The following is a 24,722-nucleotide window of genomic DNA, read 5'->3' on the forward strand; positions in this document are numbered from 1 at the left end:
GGTTAATGAAATATCTTTGCATTCGTTAAAGGCCACGAGGACCTCTTTATAGAACACAGGAGGGGAGTCTAATTTAAATTCTTCATATTTTGTAATGCTTGAATTGATCAAAAATGGAATATCGATATTATGTTTAGCTACACAAGCGTTTAAGAGTGAAGATAGAATACTTCTATTTGGAATAATTTTCGAAACCCATGAAGATTTTATAACTTTGAGTTTTGATTCAAAGTCTGTAATACCAATGCCGCCTTCATTTATGTTTCTAATTAAGGTGTTACGCTTGATGCGCTCTCGATTTCCCCAAATAAAGGAGAAACTTATTTTATTAATACTCTTTATGAAAGATTGTTCAGGGTTTTCTAAAATAGTAGCCGTGTACAAGACCTTGGAGATTAAAAGAGAATTTATAAGCTGGCATTTTCCAAAAATAGTTAATTTTCTACTTCGCCAAGAGTCAAGTATTTTTTCAAATTCCTTAAGTTTACATAAGAGAACAAAGATAGAGATATATGAGGCAATCACGTGCTATGTTTAAACCAATGAAAATGTGACATTTCAGTCCAAGGGAAAACAATATTGCATCATTTCATATGATACTGTTATATATTGTATTGTGTAGTATAAAAAAGTATCATACAATTTTAAGTTGTGCATATTTTACGATACCATTATATGATACGATAATGTGTCATATCATGCAATATAATATTTGATTCATATATTTAAGTATTTGGTTTTCATATAACATGGTGAGCATCATCCTCATAAGGGTGCTGCCTAGTCAGGGTGAGCTCTGTAATCTTTAATTACCCATGTTTTGGGGGGTCTGTTTTAATTGAGTGCAGTTTAATTAACATTCAGGTAAATATTGAAAGATAACGAAAACAACCCATCCCTTCAAAAAAAAAACACCACACAAACAAGATAGCTTGAAAGATTGCGATTTTTTAACTGCAAGAAAATGTTTGCACAAATTAGATATGTCCATTATTTAGATTTATAATTTCTATCAAAAACGCACATACAACAACACAACAACAACTTTTTACCCAATTGTTTTGCGATCCACGGATGTAAATAAAAAAGTATCTATAAGTTTTTAGTATCTGTCTATAAAAGCCGGTGTCATGATATTTCCTGTAAAAAAAAAAACGTTACACACGTTTGATGGATAATGTAATCAAATATCAAAATGAATAACATTAAGAAAAATACACATGCATGTATCCGACCCGAGCACTACCTCCTCCCCCTTCTTATATTTGGTAGGATTCGTTAAAAAAATAGTTTGACATGACTATGTTTGTATGTGCGCTAGAAATATCATGGCAGATTTTGCCTTTATTTAAAAACACATCTTATTCGTTATCCCTGGAAATTAAATGATAGGTGTGGGCATGAGATACAAATAGGTACAGCATACAGTTTGTAACCACAGATATTTAAGGACAGAGAATTACGCAGACTTTTGAACGCATTTGTAAATAGGTTTTATTCCATGTTCCTGTTGGAGAACACCGAGCAGACCATTAGCACATTCGGTGTCGTCAGATTGAAATTGTAATTTCCGCAAAATTTTCCCCCAAAACAAACTTCGTCCAGTCGCATCAGACTTCGACCAAAGAGCATAGTCGTATGACGTCAGCAAGACTTTGAGAGTGTTCGATAAAAACTTGTAGCTTATTTCTTCCCAAACTGCCACAATTATGTTGTTTATTTTTTCATCCAAGCATCTGTTATATGCAAAATTCATCTGAAATTCACACCATTTGCTTTTGGCAAAATTGTTAGACAGAATCAATAGAATACGTCTGCTGAGATTCATGTTGTCAACTATGTTGTCACAATACAACTTTCCTATCTCAAAGTCCCGACATCTCACACACAAACTGTTGCCCTTTCCTTCCAAATATGGCACAACAATGTCAAAAATAAACTTAGTATCCTCATCGGCATAAACTAAAAATACGTCATATTTAAAATCGGGGTCGTACGGTATGATTTCGTACCCTTTGTTTTTATATTTTATGACGTAAAGCCAGTGACGTATATGCCAGCGAAGCTTGTATAAAGTTCCCAACGTGATAAAAATCACCAAAGAAGCGGTACCTGAACTTATGATAGCAATGAACACAGCAGGATTCATTGGACACAGTTCTTTTTCGGTGAGATAGAACAAATTTCTCGTGCTCGCATCAAGAGGAACATTGAGTCGACATGTTGTATCTTCAACATGTGATAACTTTTTCTTATTGGCATGCATCCAATTGTAAAACCATAGCGCGTCATCGCAATTGCAAGAGAGTTTATTATAGCTAAGATCCAACCCGCCCTCATCTAATCCATTCAATAGAGTTAGTGGAAAATTATGTTCAGTGATTCTTTCGATGTTATTGTCCGACAAATCCAGATATTGCAAAGATGGGACGTTTCCAAATACAGAATTCCCGTCCCATGATCCGTTTAAATAGTTGTCCGAAGCGTCGAGTTTCCTTAACATCGGCAAATGACGTGTCAAATTTCCCGGGAGGTAGTGTAATCCTGTATTTCTAATAATTAGTGTCGTAAGATTGTTCAAGTTTTTTATCATCTTTGTGAGTTCGTTTTCTTTTAATTTAAGATGGTTTGCTGAAATATCTAGTAAGGTCAATTTTGGGCAGTATTTGAACATAATGAGGGTTTCTTTGGGGAAATCGGAAAAGAAAAATCCATTGTAAGAAAACCTGAGTTCTTGAAGGGAGTTGCTTTTAAACGCTTCTGGTTCAATGTGGGAAAGTTGTCCAGCCAACCGCTGTATGTAAAGTTGACGCAATGACGTTAGATTGGCAAATGTATTGTTATACAACTTTCTTATCGCATGCCCATTTAAATTCAAGGCTTGCAAATTTGTTAAACATTGAAAATATGATGATCTAAATTCAGTTAATTTATTATTCTTAAACGAGATTGTTGACAAATTAGAAAATTTATAGTCACAAAACTTTGGAAATTCTTTAAACCAGTTTCCATCCAAAACCAATTCGTTGATATTTTCAAGACCAGTAAAATTAACCCCATTTTCCGTAATTCCATTGTATGATACGTCTAATTTGCGAAGTTGATTTAAACTGGAAAAGTTAGAACCTTCTAATGCAGTTAAATAGTTATAGGACAGGGTTAAATTTTGAAGTGTTGCATTCCACAGTCCAGCAAAATCAGGCGGTTGGTCCCAGGCATTATGGGAGAATCTGATAAAGGTAATGTTGCGAGTGATGTAAGAAAGCATCTCTGATATTTCTCTCCTATTCACTTGGATTTCATTGCTGATCTCCAATTCTTTTAAATGTTTCAATTCGGATAGAGCATCATGGGATATGGTGATGATGTTATTATCCAGTAAATTTAATACTTGCAGGGAAGAAAGTCTCCTCAAATTACCGAACGTTTTCATAGTAAGATTTATGAATCGAAATCCTTGAATGATTAACTGGTAAGTATTGTTTGGCATCGAGGGAATAGTATCACGTCGTGGACTTTCTCCTTTATTCACGCACTTAATTGTCACGTAGTACTGTTTACCTTTATATTTTGTACATGTGCACCCAACGGGCGGTTTTTCATTTCGCTCACATGGCTTTGGATGTACACTTTCGTACACCAACACAAAAGCAAGGAGCAAAATCAGTGTTCTGTTCATGTTAATGTTCTCACAACACAAATATTAGTACTCTGTCTAAAGCTAGCGGTCTTTATAACTTGCATATATTTCCTTGTCGTCAAAAAGGATGTTCTTTGGCCTATTGGTAATTGTATAAGAGATCGAAGTTTGGTCAAGTGGCCAATGAATTTCTTTATTTGAACAGGTTGGCAGATTGCGGCATTGCTTTCTGCGTTTGATATCTAAAGATCTTACAAAAGGAAACTTTTAACATTTTCTGCCGGGTAATATATTATTTAACTGGATATCATTATTTTAGCATGAAACCTACGTGGTTCATATCATGAATTCGTTGGAATATCAGATAGTTTGAGGCTCGTTATGGCTGAACAGTTGAAAATCGTATGTTTTTTAAAAATTAAAACAGAAGTAAATACGATGCACATATCATCCTTAAAATATTGCCTTTAATATATAATTAATTGAAAAATTTATGAATATTATATAATCCTTTCCAGTATTGATGGATAAAAGTATTTTAAGAATTTGATATTACATGTAATTTCAGGCTGATAGCATGGATAGCAAGGCTCGTTAATTTTGGACTGCCAAATGTAAGTTTTAGACTACAAGACAAGGGAATGATATGTCACTACAGTAATTATTTAAACATGTACATACATTTTATAAATATATTTTATTTATTAAGAGGAATGGCCATTTAATCTTTTTTTTTTAGTAATATATAAAATGTCGTAAAGAGATTGAACAAAGGTTAACAATGTATTCTGTTACGAACTTTCATGTAAAAGTTAAAACATAACTTTTATTCTTAAACATTTTGAAATTTGGCTGTTGATTTTGAAAGTACATATGATTTCAAGGGGATTGTATTAAAATGTCAAAAAAAGGCGTGATTAATTTGAGGTTTTGAAGTTCTTTTATTAGTTCTTTTAACTGTGAGTAAAGAAAACGACCGCATAGATGTACATACGCATACTTATAGACCTGGAGGCACTCGCCAATAAACCTTAAAGTTTATACATGCACTCACCAACATACTGTATACACTCATTGACATGCTTGTCTACACTCACCGACAGACCTATATACACTCACTGATAGACCTGGAGGCACTTATTGAAAGGTCTCTATGCACTCACTGACAGGCCTATATACACTCACTGACATACCTGTATACACTCACCGACAGACCTGTATACATACACTCACTGACCTGGAGGCAATCACCGACATCCTGTATACACTCACAGGCATACTGTATACACTCACTGATAGACCTGTATACACTCATCGATAGGTCTCTATACACTCACTGAAATACCTGTATTCACTCACTGATAGACCTGGAGACACTCATCGATAGGTCTGTATACACTCATTGATATATATATATATATATATATATATATATATATATATATATATATATATATATATATATATATATATATATATATACACACACACTCATCGACAGACCTATATACACTCACCGACAGACCTGTATACATTCACCGACAGTCCAGTATACACTCACCGACAGGCCCATATGCACTCATCGACAGACCTGGAGGCACTCACTGACAGACCTGTATACACTCACTGATAGACATCGGGCGTAGCCCTTTGGAAATATGTTTTCCATGGGGGAATAAATCTTCACACATCACTAACAATCATGCAATAATTCGTGCAATAATTGAATTATGTGGAAGGTAGGCCCCGCTCTAAATGAGTTTTACCTCCCGGTAAAATGTTGGAAATTTTAAATTATAATCATTATATCATCGTCATACACAATGAAATACAAGGTTAAGCTTTAGCTGAACCTTTTGGATACATTACAAATAAAACTTATTGATCTCAAATAAAAGGCTGTTACACTAACCTGGGGAACAGAAGGAGACACACTTATATGTATAGCAAAGAGTTCCAGGCACAACAATTTTGACTTGTTATAAACGTTATTTGTTGTAACAAAAAATTATAATTTATTACTTTTGTAATCTTAGAGATGGAAAGGTGAACATTGCTTCAAGCGTGAGTTCGTTATACGGTGTGCGCTCTGACTGTTTATTCATTTAGTACTCATAACCGGGTTAAACATGCGTGCACGTCAAAAGACGCTTTGTGCTGTGTAACACTTTATAACATCCTCAAAAGTAAGTGTATGTGCACAACTTATTCACAGTTATTTATAACCAGTCTGTAAATCTGAATTTACAATACAGCAGTTTCTACAATGCTTTCTACGGTGATTCATTCTGAATATGAGGATGGCGACATTTCAGAAAAACTAAATACATAATCCGCGTTATCGGGTGATGTAATTATTTCCTGCAATGATCGCTACCTTCATAACCCGCATCAATCATCTAAGAAAGCATTTTATTGTTTATATTTACATGTTTTTTTAAACAAACTTGGGAATTCGAGTCCGACATCATCATGATCATTTCGTGCAATCATTGTCTTATATCGCTGTAGGTTTTGATCAATCGACAAACAGGGCGTGAAGATTTCAGTGCTGTCAGTTTCTATAAAACCATGAATTAACAATAACTTTCCGTAAAAAAAGAGGGAATCAAACTTAGTACTCGGTTGATGTAAATATAAAAGTCTCTATTTCTTACCGAAACTTATGGTTAATTCATAGCTCTATAGAAACAGCGAGACTGAAATCTACATTCCCCGTTTATCGATTGGTCAAAATCTACAGCACCTGAAACTGACATGACTTATATTGACACGCCCTATTTATCGATTGGTGGAAGCCTACAGCGACCTAAGGAAAATCACGTCCGACTGCACAAAATAATCATGATGATGTCAGACTCAAATTCTCACAGGAGACGATTTGGCTGTTCTTCATTTAGCTAACGTACTTATGTACATTAACAGTAATTTAGTGAATTTTACTAACTTTTCATAATCAGTTTATTAATTAAATGAAAGAAAGTTATTATCATAAACAATAAATGCTTTCTTTGATGATTCGTGTGGGTTATGAAGGTAGCGATCATTGCAGAAAAGAATTACATGACCCGCTAACGCGGGTTATGTATTTTTTCTGCAATGATCGCTACCTTCACATCCCGAATGAATCACCAACGAAAGCATTTTATTGTTTAAATATTAACTTCCACTAAGTATGATTTCCTCTAGATCTCACGGAAATCTATCGTTATTCACACGATCCAGTTCTAACCAGTTTATCGATCGGTCGAAACCTTCAGCAACCGAACAAATTCATATATCTTAGGCACGTAGGTTCGGGGGGGGGGGGGGGGGGGGGGCGTACAAAAAATACTCAATAAGCGTTAGTGGGTTATGTATTTTTCTGCAATGTTGCTACCTTCATACCTCGCATGAATCACCAAAAGAGAGCAATTCACTGTTCACTGCATTACATTTGTGCGTCAAATTCTGATGCATACTTTTTAAGATGTTCTTTGAATTATTGAAAAGTGTTTTATATTATCTTTTCCAAGCTTCAGTTTCATAACGAGGCAGCATTTCTCCTAGATTACCCCCACCTCCCCAAAATACTGGTTATCTGATGAGTTTTTCCTGTGTTTTCTTCCATAATAGAGCTTTGAAAGATTATCAAATATTCTTTTATAGACTCACAACTGGACAGAGTTTGATTCTCGTCGGTACATAACATAATTCTAAAAGTTGTAAGCAAGTTGTACAAATGTCTCGCGAGCTTAAAACATAAAAGACTAATGACACAAAAATAAGATTATGCGAAACAGAAGTCGTTGTACATATAAATTACTTCAGATCCATCATAAATGATAGCGATGATTACATTATGCTTATAATGATTACGTTATACCTTCTGCATCGGCGTCAGCGTCCGGACCTGGTTAAAGTTTTTGAAGTGGGTCCAGTTTCTTTGTTATTTCTTGTCTTATCTTCACAAACATTGCATGGATAATGCATCTATAGGCCTGATTATGAACTTAAAAGACTTGAATGCTGAATCTTAGCCATTAATTTCGGAATGCCGGAGGAGGTTAAGGTTTTTGGAGCAGGTATAAACGTTTTTGGAACAGGTGCCCTTTGATGGCCATATCTAACTTATTATTGGTTTCATCCTCACCAAACTCGCAATGATGGCGCATCTTGAGATAGTGATGCACTTTACATGCTTAGGCGCTAGACCTGAGCCACCACTTTTGATCGCTGGAGGAGGTTACTGTTTGGGGGTGGTTAAAGTTTTTGGAGCAGGTGCCCTTTGATGGCTTGTCATTTGATAGTCATATCTATATAAGTAATTATTGGTTATAGCTTCATCAAACGTAGAATATTATTTCATGATACGATACAATATTGCATTCTATCATATGATGATATTAAATATTGTATTGTGTAGTATAAAAATGCATCATACAATTTTAAGTTGTGCATATTTTACGATACCATGATATGATACAATATTGCATTATATCATATGATAATATCATATATTGTATTGTGTAGTATAAAAATGTATCTTAAAATTTTAAGTTGTGGATATTTTACGAAACCATGATATGATACGATATTTTGTCATATCGTACAATATAATATTTTGATACATATTTTTAACTATTTGGTTTTCATGTAACATGGTGAGCATCATCTTCATAAGGGTGCTGCCTTGTCAAAGTGAGCTTTGTAATCTTTCATTACCCATGTTTTTGGGGTCTGTTTTAATTGAGTGCAGTTTATTTAAAATTCAGGTAAATATTGAAAGATAACGAAAACAAACAACCACTCCATTCAACCAAAAAAATCACACAAACAAGATAGCTTGAAAGCTTGCGATATTTTTATGCAAGAAAATGTTTGCACGGGTTTTTTTTTAGCATAATTGAAGTACATGTATTAACAAATCGTTTACTTACAGGTATAGGAAATTACTGCAGCTATTTTCTATATAGCGGTACTATTTATATAATTATACACTTTACGATTCTTTAGTCTTTGCAAAATCACAACCTTCCACGTATAGAGTAAAAATAATCACAAGTGATATGATTTGTTACAAGAAACATAGTAGATATGTCCATTATTTAGATCTATGATTTCTATCCAAAACGTACAGACACCACAACAACAAACACTTTTTACCCAATTGTTTTGCGACCCGCGGATGTTAATAAGTACCTTAAAGTCTATACTATTTATGTGTCTTTAAAAGCCGGTGCCATAATATTTCTTGAAAAAAAAAGTTACACACTTTTGATGGATAATGTAATTAAATGTCGAAATAAACAAAATTAAGAAAAATACATAGAAGTATCCGACCCGAGCACTCCTCCCCCTTCTTATATTTGGTAGGATTTATTTAAAAAAAATAGTTTGACATGACTATGTTACATATGCGCTAGAAAAATAATGACAGATTTTGCCATTTTTAAAAATCACATCTTGATCGCTCTCTCTGGAAATTAAATGATAGGTGTGTGCATGAGATACTAATGGGTACAACAAACAGTTTGTAATCACAGATGTTTTAGGACAGAGAATTACGCAGACTTTTGAAAGCATTTGTAAATAGGTTTTGTTCCATGTTCCTATTGGAGAACACCGAGCAGACCATTAGCACACTCGGTGTCGTCAGATTGAAATTGTAATTTCCGCAAAATTTTCCCCCAAAACAAACTTCGTCCAGTCGCATCGGACTTCGACCAAAGAGCATAGTCGTATGACGTCAGCAAGACTTTGAGAGTGTTCGATAAATACTTGTAGCTTATTTCTTCCCAAACTGCCACAATTATGTTGTTTATTTTTTCATCCAAGCACCTGTTATATGCAAAATTCATTTGAAATTCACACCATTTGCTTTTGGCAAAATTGTTAGACAGAATCAATAGAATACGTCTGCTGAGATTCATGTTGTCAACTATGTTGTCACAATACAACTTTCCTATCTCAAAGTCCCGACATCTCACACACAAACTGTAGCCTTTTCCTTCCAAATATGGCACAACAATGTCAAAAATAAACTTAGTATCCTCATCGGCATAAACTAAAAATACATCATATTTAAAATCGGGGTCGTCCGGTATGATTTCGTACCCCTTGTTTTTATATTTTATGACGTAAAGCCAGTGACGTATATGCCAGCGAAGCTTGTATAAAGTTCCCAACGTGATAAAAATCACCAGTAAGGCGGTACCTGAACTTATGATAGCAATGAACACAGCAGGATTCATTGGACACAGTTCTTTTATGGTGAGATAGAACAAATTTCTCGTGCTCGTATGAAGAGGAAGATTGGGTCGACATGTTATATTTCCAATATGCGCTAACTTTTTCTTATTGGCATGCATCCAATTGTAAAACCATAGCACGTCATCGCAATTGCAAGAGAGTTTATTATAGCTAAGATCTAACCCGTTGTCTTTTATTCCATTCAATAGAGTTAGTGGAAAATTATGTTCAGTGATTCTTTCGATGCTGTTGTCCGACAAATCCAGATATTGCAAAGATGGGATGTTTCCAAATACAGAATTCCCGTCCCATGATCCGTTTAAATAGTTGTCCGAAGCGTCGAGTTTTCTTAACATCGGCAAATGACGTGTCAAATTTCTAGGAAGGTAGGCCAAACCAGTGGTTCTGATTCCAAGGTTTTTAAGCTTATTTAACGGTTTTATCATCGTTATGAACTCGTTTTCCTTTAACTCAAGATTGTTTGATGAAATATTCAAATCGGTCAAGTTTGGGCAGTATTTGAAAATTTCGAAGGACGGTTCTTTAGACGAATTCCGAAAGAAAAATCCATTGTTTGTGAAAATTAGCCTTTGGAGGGATTTGCTTTTAAACGCCTCTGGTTCAATGTGGAAAAGTTGTCCAGCCAACCGCTGTATGTAAAGTTTACGCAATGACGTCAGGTTGGAAAATGTATTGTTATACAACTTTCTTATTGCATGCCCATTTAAATACAAGTCTTGCAAATTTGGAAGACATTGAAAATACGTAGGTTTAAATTCGGTTAGTTTGTTATATTGAAAGTGGAGGAAGGTTAATTTTTGAAGGGTAAAGTTACAAAACTTTGGAAATTCTTTGAACCAATTTCCAATCAAAAACAAGTTGGTGATATTTTCAAGTCCAGATAAATGACGAATGTCTGTTATTCCATTGAATGATACGTCTAACTTTCGGAGTTTCGTCAAATCGGTAATCCAGTGACCATCCAAGAACCGGAAGTAATTGTTAGATAGGGTCAAATCCTGAATAGGTGCATCCCTAAGTCCGAAGAATTTTGGCGGTTCATCCCAGGCATTATGGGAGAATTTCAAGGAACTGAGATTACCCGAGATATTAGAAAGCATCTCTGATATTTCTCTCCTACTCACTTGGATTTCATAGCTGATCTCTAATCCTTGTAAATGTTTCAATTCGGATAAAGCATCACGGGAAATGTTGATAATGTTGTTATCCCGTAAAGATAGTCTATGCAATGAAGAAAGACTCGTTAAATTTTTGAAAATGTCTTTGGTAAGATTTGCAAACCGGAAACCTTCAATGATTAATTGGTCCGTGTTATTTGGCATGTGGGGAATTGTACTAAATGGTGTCTTGTCCCCCTGATTTTTACATCTTATCGTAACATAAAGTTTACTATATTTCGTGCACCTGCACCCATAGGGTGGTTTTACAGATGGCCCACATTGTTTCGTCGTTACACTTCCAAGTGCCAACATCAAAACAAAGAATGAAATCCGGGCAATTGTCATTTTGGCGATTTCTGCAATGAAAGAATACAAAAATACATGTAAGTAATATGTGAAGAAATGAGAGGTATTAAGGCTTTAAATTTCTTTCCTTGTCGAAATAAAAAACAAAGAAATTTGCTAGCTTGTTAGTACATGTATTAGTATAACTTTGAGGCCGATTCAGGTATTTGTGTGAAAGATCCAAGTTTCGCCAATTGGCTTATAACCTCGCTTCTTTGATGGTTACCGTGGTTTGCGGAAGTGTGTGAACGTGTAGAAGTACAGGGGGAAATGAACCTCGGTCGATAAATTTTGTAAAGGGGAAGTTACGGTATGTTTTAATATGTGAATGGTTTATACAATTGTGTAAGAAGATGATTTGAATAATTCAGGGAATATGAATGGATGCACTTTAGAATTTAGATGAATGGAAGCAATTCTGTTTTAAAAGAATTAATTAAGAATATCGTAATTATATATATATATATATATATATATATATATATATATATATATATATATATATATATATATATATATATATATATATATATATATATATACTTCGCAATAGATTGTTAATTATTAGCATTATTGGTTTTTGCATGGGACAACTAATAAGTTATATCTAAGGGTGATAATTAATTGATATGATACCGGTATTGCAAACAAACTTTTTATCACTATCAATCAAAATCTGAAAATGTCCGTTGGTACACTTGAACTTATTTCCTTTTGTGTAAAATTAAAAACAGGTGTGATCACTCGTTGGGTTTTTTTTAAAGAAAGATTTGCAGAATTATAAATGTATTTTATGGTCTACGGTATATGCAGTACATTGAGTTTGTAATGTTTATAAATACTTATTTTGTATTATTACTACACGTTATGTTCTCAGATCTGACAAGCCATTTTAAAACGTCATATCGCTATTTCTGGGTGTATGTATTGTATACATGTACTTGCAGAAGGTATGACATTGAGTTACAACCACAGTAACCTATAAAAGAACATCGGCTTTACAGCATGATAGTAGTTTCACAATCAACACTATTGCACGTCAATGTGTTAATGTTAGAAAATGACTGTTAAATTAAAATATTCGGGAATCTTCAGAGTGACTTACCAGATATGCTACAGTTCCACCATGTTTACAGTCAAAAACTCGGCACAAATTATATTACAATGTCAGACTTTGTACCACTACCATGAAATCCTGCTTTGTAATTTAGGTCCGCGTATCCATTTTATTTTGTTCGAAGGTTCTGATACAGTTGTCAAGTGATGAAAATATTTCCGATCAAATACTAAGTATAGAAATAGACGGCATTTCATCGTGTATATTGAATTACAAGTGCATGCATGATAAATGACTCAATCTGTTTGAACATATCTCTTTATATAATGATTAAGAGGGTGCTGATTATGATGTTTTAGTGATCATTATAATTGTTTTTCTCTCACCATTGCTGAGCTAAATCGACCAATAATTAGTTAAGTCTTCCGCATGTAGGGCCTTTACGCACATCATTATAGGGTAAGTGGGAATATTTCCCCGTCATAGTGCGCCAACCAGAACACATGGACAGATATATGAACCAATGGCGCGTCTTCATTTCTTCCTCCTTCACATTCACCAGTCAAAACATGGTTACGACGAGACAAACTGAAAGCACTACAGGCCCGAAACATCAGTTCTTAAATTGAGAAGTGTATAGGCATAAAGAGTTTGTAAGCATCTTTAATTCTGAGAAAGGTACACTAATACACTGTAAGTTTTAATTAATGTCAGTATGGTAAACAGACAAGAGTGAAGAGAATGCGCGTTAACAAAAGACTTAATTGTTTTATTAACTTACTGTATAAAGTTCATTTTTTACTTAAAAGTATGAGTGCCCCCCCCCCCCTCCTCACCACCACCACCACGACCTCACGGGCGTTCTACAAGTCTGTGCATTATTTGATCTGAAATAGACATGATCATCTACCACTTAACATTAATTTAAGATACCGCCTCGTTCTCATGTTCCTATTTAAGTACATTATTAAACAGTTAAAACTCCTGTCTCAAGACTGGATGTTCGTGAGTTCTTCAGAAGGAGTCACTTGAAACCCTGACACAGTCAGACACACATATGGAACCCTGATCTGATGTGTCCCAGTCAGGATCTTTTAAGCGATATCTTAGATATTGAGTACTACTAATTAATATATATCATATCATTCAAACAGAGACATAAATAACCAGAGTCACATTCTCTTAAATAACCTATAAATTATTTATGTCTCTGATTCAAATGATTCAAATGAGTGCAATATTTTTTTTCTATAAATGAGAAAATAATTTCAAAATGATTCTTTGTCATTTACAACATTCTGCTTAATTGTCTTACTAAACAGAGGTCTCTAATAGAAAATCACACAAAAATACCTTGGACAAATTGACTTTGTTAATGTGTAGGCCCCTGCATCTCCGGAATCGCGCATTGTCATCGGGATCGGTCTTCTAAATATCCAGTCCTCTGACCAATCATCTTTCTTTGCGCCAAAATCAAAAATACAAAGTTAGGGAATTTTGCCAAGTTTATTTATGTATAAAGAAATGTACATCCGGACGACATCTCAGTGACCATGGAGAAAATTAATGCAGCGAAAGTAAAGAAAGGTAAATTTTATGATAAGTGATATGTATCAACATCTACGCTCTAAAGCAAAAACTAAAAAAAACAAGTTGAATCACAGGGGCTCGTCACGAAGTTTTTTCAATCTTTTATATATACCACCTCTATACTATAAAATACATAAAATACATATGTATTTTATAGTATAGAGGTGGTATATATAAAAGATTGAAAAAACTTCGTGACGAGCCCCTGTGGTTGAATACTAAGCCAACAGAGACATAAATAACATTTATTTATGTCTCTGAACGATTATGGAATTGTCAGTCCCTTTAGCGGTTAAATTTTTAAAGTTACTTGTTGTTCATGGCGTCTAGATAAGACGACATATATCAGATGTAATTTTGATTCATTTTCTGATTATCTATTTTAGCTGTTTAATGTTTTATTTTCCCTATAAATTACACAGTACGAGTTGTGTGCAAACACTGAACATGTATAATGTATGAATTGATGACAGTGAATCAGAATTTTGAAAAAAGAATTCATTTTTCAGCTACAGATTTCCTTGAGAAATGGAAGAAATTTCAAGATGAAAAAGGTCAAAGGAGAGTATCATTGGCAACCAAACCCTCATCTCAAGATGGAAATGAGTAAGTCCACAAACCAAAGCAGATGTATTACCCCGAAGTCCTTTTAATTTATCTTTTTTTTTCATCTCAATCTGTTGGAAACAAACCAATCTAACCATCAAATTCCTTCCCCATCTTTTGCCGTTGAATATCATCTCTAGGCTCTGACAGGAGTTATAACCTGTCAGTTTCAGGGGGTGGCATGGCACCAAATGTAGTGGGATGGAAGAAATAATAAACAGGATTTGAACCTCGGCCCCCTGAATTTTATTCAGTCAGGTGCTTTACCAACAGCTAGAGCTATCTGACTGGCAGTATTCGAATTGATCTGACAATCACTTAAATGTACACAAAAGTGAGAACGAAAAATGTCGTACAGAATCAAAGTTATTAAAGCAGGAACTAGTATTTATATCGACATAAGTTCATATGTGGATATTAATGATGTTCGACCATACTTTGAGTCTTTGCATCATATAAACATGCAAAATCAAAAGGTTTACATTTTTTTAATCACTTATTACCAAGAGGGAAGCTTTCAACAACTTACATATTGTATGATGCAAGTGATAGATCAAATTTAATACTGATTCTCATGTGTAAGCAGAGTGTTGGAAACTTTTTGTGTAAGTACTACGGAACACCAGTATATAGCAGGTGTTACCCATAATTTACAGCAATGTAAACACAAAAAAAATTTCAGGTAAAGAAACCTATCTGAAACAAACATAAACCAGGTGGCAAATTTATACATTACCGGTACTAGAATTCAGGTCTGCCATTCAGCAATTTTTCCAATTACAGACCAATCGACAACAAAGATGTCTTCAATACAAACTTAATTTAAATATAAAACCATTTGCTATTTGAAGTCTTATTTCATGATTTTTTAAACAGATGATTTTACTCATTGTGAAAGTACAATGATGAACCTTTTTTTATTGATAGAAATTCTTTACAGTAGTAAAAAGGCAATACTATTTAAATGTCTTTATATGATTTCTCCACCCATGCATTTTCACATGTAATATCCCTGTAAATTTCAGGCTTAAAAAGAAAGCAGGGAAGAAGGTTGTCACTTCACGATACCTAAGTCACAAAACAGAGCCCAATGTACCGAAGCAGACAACAGCCCAGACCAAACCAAGCAATCCACAAAAGAGGATATCCATCTTACCACAGCCGCGACCTAACGGAACACCCATGAGGTAGCCAATGGTTCACTCTTATTGTAATGTATGTACAAATTGGGTACTGGTTAGGTAATTTAAAGTGAATTAGAGACTGTCTGTATTTACTTTATACTCCTTTTATTGCATTTGGACTTGTAAAACTACATTTACATGTAATGCAATGCTTCAAAACCCAGGGACTTAGGACTATTAAAGTTTGTTTTGTCTATTGATAAAATCTATTGATACATATATATGAACATAAAATTTCATCTGTAGCATCAGATTGGAACGATGGAGAAAGCAGAAAGAGGGCCAAAAGGAAAATATCTTAACAGCTAGTAGTGCAAGGTGAGAGAGCTTGGTGAAAAACAGTAAAACTTGAAAAAGTACCAAGAGCACACATACACGTATGTACTCAAGGCTGGTGTCAGTTTGGAAAGTGATGGTAACATAGTAGTCCATACAATCGAAGAAAGAGTGCAAGCTTAAATAGAATTTGGTTTTACAATGTATTTACACTGTATTGTACAATTATTGTACAATAACTCATGGCGAAGTTTTATCTTTCAGAAAAAAGACACAGACACCATTCAAAACAAACAAGAAATATACACATGTGAAATCAAAGATAATGACTGCAAGTACACAGAAACATGTTGAAAAACAAAATACAGGCCAAACAGATTCTGTGAAAAAAATGTTGACATCTACCACGAAACACAACAAGACATACAAAATCTCAGGGGCAAAGTCCAATGCATCGAAAACAACCTCCTCCTCCCAGATCAGGAAAAACCATTCTACACCAGCTGTGATTAATAAGAAAAGCAATGGCCAAGGACCTTCAGTGCAGCATAAGTCGAATCGTTTTCAGTTTAAGGTTAGTGAAGCAAAAAACAACAGAAGACATTCAGACAGCCAATCGCGGAATACCAAAGCTACGCGGAGCATTCTGAAGAGGAAGTCATGTCTTCCCAGTTTGTCTGATGAAATGATGCTGCCAGAGTCCGAGGCACTGAAAATGCCAGGTCATAATGTCAGATTTATCTCCCCTATCCTACCCCACCCCGAGCACCAGTCATTCAGGAAAACCCCGAACCGGCTTGTTCACAGATCCATGAGGTACAGTATTTAAGACAAAAAATTCCTCTACATATTGCAGTTTGAATTCTTACCTTTCCAATGATTTTATGTACTATGAGTGTTTTTGAATAGTATTAAAGTTGTGCTTTTTGAATCGAATACTTATGCATGATGTTCATGAATCTTTAGGCCAAAGAAAAGCTTGTTTCTGCTTTCCCGACTGACCCTAGCTTATAAAGCTGACTCAAATCTTTCTTAAAAGATTTTTGACTGAAGAATTGTAAATTTTGGTATTTGTCCTATCTGAAAAAAAATTAACTCCAAATTCAGGTCACCAAAATGCTTGTAGAGTTTTTTTTTTTAAATCAGTGTAACTCGAACATATTGTTTTAAAATGGCTGTACATCTCCACATGTTGTAGATATTATAAAAACTCTTAGTACTTGCTTCATCCATGGAAGAATCTGATATAAGATTGTTTTTTGTTGTTAGGCCTGCTAAATAGTTAGGCGACTCGGGTGACATCCATGAGAAGATATTATAAAAAGGTCTTGCATATCTGACTATCAGCGTACATTTCTGCCAACCCTCACACATTATGTTAGTCACTTGCTGCAAGTTGCACAACATTACACAATAAACCCTCAGCCCTTATCAAGTGATCAACAGTCGTGGTAGATGGGGTATCGATATATCCACAAAATCACCAATGACACCCTCTTTTTAGCCCAATAATTCTTGATTTTTTTTAAAGTAAAAGTAAACAATGACTTCCTTTTTAATAAACGTTAATCTGACCATGTCAGGGTGTTTGTTGTAAATTTATGTACATGTAGCATGAATTATAATGAAAATAAATATCAAAAAATTCAGGCTTATTAAAGAAAGATAATTTTTTTAATTTTATATACCCATCAGTATTAAACAGGCATGTATAACATACTGCAGTAAGTGAAGAAAATTGTTTGAAGAAAGTATTCAGACCTACCAACCCTACTTTTTTTTCTTTTTTTACATGAAAGCGGAAACCATATTTATCTTAGACCCTTCTACATGTACCAGTAAAAGAAACAAATATTGGTGCTGTAATAAATATTCATATTTAAGATATGCATACATGTACAATTATTTCTTTTGTCCTACTGATTCCAATGTTTGGTCTTTGTAGTAAATAGCATCTGATATAAACATTCACAGGTCTGAGCTGGAAGAATGGCTTAAGAAGAGAGGTAAAACCCCCAGTGGTTTCAGACATCTGCGGTGCTTCGACGCCACATTATCAGCCAAGAAGAAGTCAAGCAACCCAGCATGTAACACAGAAAAGGAGAGTGAGGTAAAATCAAAAGCATACTTTCTTGTTAAAATTACGTTTACTAGATTATCTAAAGCAGAACGTGAGTCGTAAATATCTATATGCTATATTATTATTTTTTTCCTGTGTGACTCTCTGATATCTGTACCGTGGAAAACATGTACGTTTTGCATCTATTCTACCTGAATGATTGCTGGTATTAAAATTAAAATCTTGAAGACTTGTATTATGTAATCCCATTGATATTTGAAGGTATTAGGATAAAGTTTTACCTACTCAGGATTGATTTGTTCATCTCTGAACAACTTGTTACTTTCCAAGATGTTCAGAATATACTTTATTTCACAAACCCTCAAGGAACTATTGATTTGTTTATGTCTTCAAACATAAAAAAGTTAAGCTATGTAGATGAATATAAAAGAAACATGTGACATTGACTTTGATCACAGGCAAATCCTTGGACAAAGATGTGTTTAATGGACCCTGTCACTGGATTATCTTTTGTTTCTCAAATCCATCATACAAAATATGTTACCCTTGATCTCATCATATAAATGTTTGATAGTGTTCATAAAAATACAAGACGACATATTTAAAGTCCTACTAATAATTCATTAAAAAAAAGAAGAAGAAGAAAAATCATACATTGTACAGTATAGGTATTTGAGCGGGATTCGCTGAAATACCTATACTGTACAATGTATGATTTTGTTGTTTCTATATAGAATGTTTCCAAGCCTCTCCGGTCATCAGTTGTACTTAACCTGGAAGACCAGTTTTGTGTGGAGGATTCAATGAACGCCGAGGATCCGGCTGAGGAGGACCTGGACTCCATGCTGGAGGAGTGCTCTACCCTGTACGAGGCTGTAAGTACTCTGTGGTTGGACTAGTTTGTTGACTCATTGGCCCAACATTGAATTTTATTTTTTAAGTTTGCCTGTATTTTGGACAAAAGTTGTTTAGCTTTAAATTCCAGAGTTGTAAAGACTATTTCATCAGGTAATTTCATGTTGCCCATACAAGGAAGAACAAAATTTGTAACTTAAAATTCCTCTCTTTTTTTAGGGTTGTCCCCTTGAGGATACAATGAAATGGCTAGATTCAATTGAAGAGAATATCGACATAGCGAAAACATCTGCCAGGTTTTACATCTGTAAAGCCAGAATTCTCAAGTCTACCAATGACCTTGAGGAAGTCCTCCGTGTGTTTGAGAAAGCAGTTAAGAACTGTGCTCAGGTAGAAATTTACAATATTGTGAACGCGCATGCTTTAATTTTCTTATTTTATATATCTTCATTTTTATATATTACTATCTTTATTGTAGAGTAAATATTCCAACATATGTGTCCATCTTTCTCTACTTTAATTGTCTCCTTGTTTTGTTATATGTTCAGCCAGCTGATGAATTAGCAATGTCCTTGACCCAGATAATCACAGAAATCAGTCTAGAGCGGGAGAGAAAAGCTCGAATAAAGAGTGCTCTTACTAAGGAAGTAGAGGATGGAAATGTATTTGACTCGAGTGCAATTAAGTACTGTGTGAGACAGCTCACCCCACATAAAAACAGGCAAGACTTCATCCAAGTATACATTAAATCAAACATTTATTTTTCCTTGAATACATTACATTTATTACCCTTATTTCATGTACATGTACTTTACAAACACGAATTGTGATCATAATTCTATGAATAACATTCTTTAGGAAAAGGTTGAAATGTAAATTAATAAGGAATAAGGAATCATTCTTTGAGTATTATGAGGTGATAATTTTGGTCGGGGCATGATCAAATCAAATAAAGCCCAAAGGGCTTTATGATAGATTTGATCATGCCCCGACCGAAATTTTTACCTCATAATTTTCAAAAAATGATTCCTTATTACTTATATTTATATAATTCTAAGCCATCGTACGATTAAATATTTAAATATAGATATGCAAACCCCGCTGGCGCCTCATTTATACGTTATTTGAAGTTATGGGTTATATAGTATAAAATCAATAAGTATTGTTATAACAGGCAAAGACACTGGTAAATGTAAATGTAAAAATTTACAGTTCAACCTTTTCCCAAAGAAGTCACAATGCCTTTATATTTGTCATGAATATACCAAGCAACATTTTGGCACTGACCAAAATATTAAAGAGATTATTGGGTGCAGTACCTGTATATCTACCTGTATTTTGTCTTAATATTTATTGTTGTGATCATTTTCAGAAAAAGGCTATCTGGTGCCCACAATGACCTTGAACCTTCACCCTGTAAGATGGTGACCCCGGTACGTAGGTCGACTCGTCGCAGTCTGAGCAGTCTACCAGAACAACTCCAGGACCGGACTCCAGTCTACAGGGCGCTGGAGGACATCCCCTCCCCTGACAGGAAGAGTACTCTGTTCCTGTCCAACCCGGCACTGGGATACCTCTTGGATGAGGAAGGGGCCTTGTGAACTGTTATTGTTATAAACCTGTGTTTTTACTGCACAGAGAAATATTACCATGGAGCTTTGTATCTCTCTCATTGTTGCATGTATAGTGGATTCATAAATTATGAGGAGAGTTTTTTTTATACTCACAGAATATTTATAAATAATATGGTATGGTATGCCCCCTAAATCATTTATCTATGTGAAAACAATATTCTGACTGAAATTCATGCTTTCTTCTTATTTTGAACTTTGTTTTATATATATATATATTTTTAATTTTAGCTATTTAGTATTTTTTTTAAAAAAACATTTCTTCCAGATCATTAGTAAACTAATTAAGTACAGTACTGTGTAATGGTCAATCTTTATACAATCTTGTAATGAGACAAAATAGAATTTGCTTTATTTATTTATGTATGCTAAGTTTTTTTCTCTAATAAAGCTTTTAATTGGCTCTAGTGTTTTACATATATTATTGGTTTGTTTATATTCATTACACCCCACGCAAAGAAGCTGTGGTGGGGATATTGTGTTTGTTGGTCAGTCAGTCCTTTAGTCCTCTGTCTTTTTGGAAGTGCAACTCTTCTTAAACTGCTGCGTGGAATTTAGTGAAACATTTTAAACAAAATAAAGTACAGTTTATTCCCGTGAGTTTAATAGTTAAGTACAAGTTTACTGATAAAATATACACAGAAACAATGTATCTCATTTAACTTTCAAAGCGAAATTGAAATCTGAGTGGGAAAACCCGTTTAACCCGTGAAATGTCTTCAATGTAAGAGATATTGATAAGATATCAATCCATACACGTCTGCAACCTTAACTTTAATATTAAACAGAAAAATCGAGTTTTTTTAATAAAATTTCAAAAAATATATAAATTGTATATTATGCTCCATTTCACTTATTCAAAGCAGAGTTTGCTCGTCGTTTGATAGTCTTTCTATTTTACACCCGTAATTAGTGACGTCAGATTGGACACTCCCTGAGATTACACGTCATTGCTGATACGTCTTCCGGTCCGATGAATATGTGGATCGTTGACGGAGGATTTGTAGATGTTGAAAATATCATTGTGACTTTTGACTGGTTTTAATGTGTCTGTAGTCTCGGGGTGGGACATGAATATTGGCGACACCCGAGCTAGGGGCAGCGGCCGACCCTTAGTGGAAATCACATGCAAAGGATGGAGAGAATTTCTCGCAACATTTATTTTTTCGTCGACTAGTGGATGAACGGAATTTCTTTTCATTCTTTTGTCTGGAAGAGTTACGTCTGGTTTACGGGCGTTTGCTTCTTGGTCGAGATCTGTGGAGAGGGCGTTGATTTGGCGTATTTGTTTTTGATGATAACACCACCAGCACGCAGCCAAAAGGAGCGACAGAAACAAGAAACTCCCCACCACAGGTACCACTATAGACCACGCCTCGGGAGAACTGACGTTGACTCGGATATCCTGCAAATAGGTTTATAAAATCTGTAACTACTGAGTACATGAATGGATTCCGCATTCCTGTTATCTCTCTGTTTGGCCTTTGGCTGTTTGGAGGAGAACAACAGTTTGAATTTTGAGAAAGCCGCCATGTTCAATATGGGGAAAATACAACTCAAAATATTTTTTACTAAGATTTGTAGATCTATATACGAGTTGAATCACTTTCATCAAACTTATAAATTTGAATGCCAGTTTTTATTTTTTGGGTTTTTTTTCAATAAAACAAGATTTGGGTGCTCTTGTAACAGAGTCTAATGACTATTTGATTGAAATATTATACTATTATTAGCTAAATTTGTTTTTGCAAATTGTATTAACCGTCAAAGAATGGAATAAATTAAACGACCTTTTTGAAATCTTCGACAGATGAACGGAATCGAATCTGATGTAAAAAAAAAACACAAAAAAACAAAGAAACAGGTATAAGCTACAGTTGGATCACTTACCGGGTTCTTTGGTGTCTGCATAGAGCAACAACTAGACCCTCTTTTGATTTGATTTGGTTAAGGTTACCCTGCTTTTATGACCAATGCCGGAAGAACCAAGGTTCTCCAAGGCGCCTTGTCTTCCATTCATTGCCGAGTCCCCCTCTAATGGATCTGAATTTCATTTATCATAAATCCCCCATTTGAAGAATTATAAGGGGTGTTGGAGACCTCTCCTATTGTATGACAGGTGCCGATCTTCTAAATCTCGATTAAAGAGGTTTTCATCATTACGATACAATGAATGGTGACGTCATTCTGTTTTTGTGCGTTGTTAAAGTTAATGGTGGACATGACGACCAATAAGATCAAAGAAAATATAGGCTATAATAGAAATGACCATTAAGACCAAATTCTCCATAAAGCTCTAAACTATTGTTCTATTTAAAAGCGATGCCTTAAACTAAATTCAACATTAAAACAACATGGGAATCCGTTTTGAAAGAGGAAGTTGGAGTTTTGGACCTAAAATAAGTAAAAATATATCTGATATATTGAAAGCCACGGTGCTTGTTCATTGATAAATGAGAATCCAGGCACAGATACATGTAATGCGTCAAGAGTCCAATAGTATTTTCTATAAATAAAAATCAATGAATACATATCATTCAGTCTTTATTTTGGTTACATTCTCGACCATTTTTTTTTTGCATCACTTAGGGTGGGGGGTTATCTTATTTGTTTACAAAAGAGAATTGCAATTGCATTATGTCACACCTTTCAAAAGGTCTCATTAGTGCTTTTGTAAGCAATTAAAAGTTTGGATCTGTTCCTGGCAACGAGATACGGTTTCACTTTCTTTACTGAAAGTGACACAGATCGAGACCTTTACATAGTACCCAGGTCTTTCGAACAATAGAGTGTTCTTTACTGTGCAAACGTTTAATCCAAGACATAAATCAATTCAGTATCTTCAAAAGTGCAACCGACTTCGAGCTGCTCTGACTCGTTGGGTCTTTGTATGGTGTACCAATCGTAATCGAGTTCCAACCATCTTCTCCGTTTTTTTGCAGTTATTTCCAAGTTGCCAACCATAATCCTCCTCCCACTTTTCTTGCAACTAATGTTTGACACTTTGTTGTGTTTTGCTACGTCGGTAAATCTAAATCAATTTTTTGGAGGAGGGTCAATCATATAAAAATGTTTAGATGATAAATGGACATCATATGCATGGAGAAAATTATATTGTAAGAGACGGGTACAGATTCACGCGAAAAAAGTGTTATGGAAATTAATGTTCATCAGATTAAGCATGCATGTTTAACATGCTTCTTTGGAAAATACTGTAACCTATGAACGAAGCCGAGAATAATCAAACAGAACAAAATCATTGATTTTCGATATCAATGATTAAAACTGCAAAGACTGTTAAAAAAAAACCAAAACCTTTGTTGGCGTCTTTTTGGACCGCTATTTCTAGAACCTTGAATACTCCGCATTCATTATTTCAGTGACCCTTCATCCCTTGATATAAAACCTTATCTAAAAGATCAGCATCTCTTTGGTTCAAAAATCGAAAGAAAAAGTAGTCGACTCTAGTATATTGCAACCAGAGACAAAAGCTCAGAATTCTTGCATCCCTGCCTTCGTCTCATTGGCCTAACACTTTTTAAACGTACATAGGAATAGCATTCTAAAAGATGTGGCAAGTTAATGAATTTATTTTTTAAAAGTTTCTATTAAAATCATCAAAAGGTTTCAATGAACAAGAAAAAGAGAATCCCTCATCCTACCCCCATTAAAAAAAAAAATTAACAGAAAAGAGCCAACAAAAACTTTCACAACAATAATTTATCGTATCAATTGATGTAGATTGACTAATGTTGGAGTTCGAACAAAGCTTATACGATATAATGAATCCAAAAGCAGAATTCCATATTGACGACTGACAATTAGTGAACCTAATTTCGGGCGACTTTGCGCGAAAACAAATTAAACACCGAGTTTCCAATAAACTAAAATATGTTGGCTCTATGGTCCACACTTTCACCTAATAAATCACTTTCGTGATTCTACACAAGCAAATATCTTCCACCATACATGACTAAATCTCTCAGTTTGGCAGTTATCTTCAAGTATTGAATAATATAAACCGATATCACTTTTAAAGGCTTATA

The 24,722-nt window shown here is 34.6% G+C and overlaps 3 protein-coding genes across 4 annotated transcripts; 1 reads left to right on the forward strand and 2 right to left on the reverse strand.

Annotated features, from left to right (window-relative positions):
• Positions 1-1,377: 1,377 nt before the first annotated feature.
• Positions 1,378-4,089, reverse strand: LOC105336694 (toll-like receptor 13). Its single transcript, XM_020070799.3, has one exon. It carries the CDS (start codon positions 3,677-3,679, stop codon positions 1,460-1,462), a length of 2,220 nt encoding a protein of 739 aa, XP_019926358.3. The 5' UTR covers positions 3,680-4,089; the 3' UTR covers positions 1,378-1,459.
• Positions 4,090-9,001: 4,912 nt separating this feature from the next.
• LOC117681412 (toll-like receptor 3) lies at positions 9,002-13,077 on the reverse strand. Of its 2 annotated transcripts, XM_034445812.2 has the most exons (3): positions 12,841-13,077; positions 12,503-12,683; positions 9,002-11,408 (listed from the first exon to the last, which is right to left on the reverse strand). In XM_034445812.2, the coding sequence occupies exon 3, from the start codon at positions 11,395-11,397 to the stop codon at positions 9,232-9,234; it is 2,166 nt and encodes a 721-aa protein (XP_034301703.2). In that variant the 5' UTR covers positions 11,398-11,408; positions 12,503-12,683; positions 12,841-13,077; the 3' UTR covers positions 9,002-9,231. The 2 variants fall into 2 exon arrangements, with proteins under 2 accessions (XP_034301703.2, XP_034301702.2); XM_034445811.2 differs by lacking the exon at positions 12,841-13,077 and having other exon boundaries at positions 12,503-12,781.
• Positions 13,078-13,822: 745 nt separating this feature from the next.
• LOC105336686 (cytoskeleton-associated protein 2) lies at positions 13,823-21,079 on the forward strand. The gene is made up of 10 exons (XM_034445815.2): positions 13,823-14,041; positions 14,554-14,650; positions 15,676-15,837; positions 16,081-16,152; positions 16,375-16,926; positions 18,085-18,220; positions 18,925-19,065; positions 19,265-19,435; positions 19,594-19,766; positions 20,418-21,079. The coding sequence occupies exons 1-10, from the start codon at positions 14,008-14,010 to the stop codon at positions 20,644-20,646; spliced, it is 1,767 nt and encodes a 588-aa protein (XP_034301706.2). The 5' UTR covers positions 13,823-14,007; the 3' UTR covers positions 20,647-21,079.
• The last annotated feature ends 3,643 nt before the right edge of the window (positions 21,080-24,722 follow it).

This window comes from Magallana gigas, chromosome 2, assembly GCF_963853765.1.
Source record: "Magallana gigas chromosome 2, xbMagGiga1.1, whole genome shotgun sequence".
Taxonomy (NCBI): domain Eukaryota; kingdom Metazoa; phylum Mollusca; class Bivalvia; order Ostreida; family Ostreidae; genus Magallana; species Magallana gigas.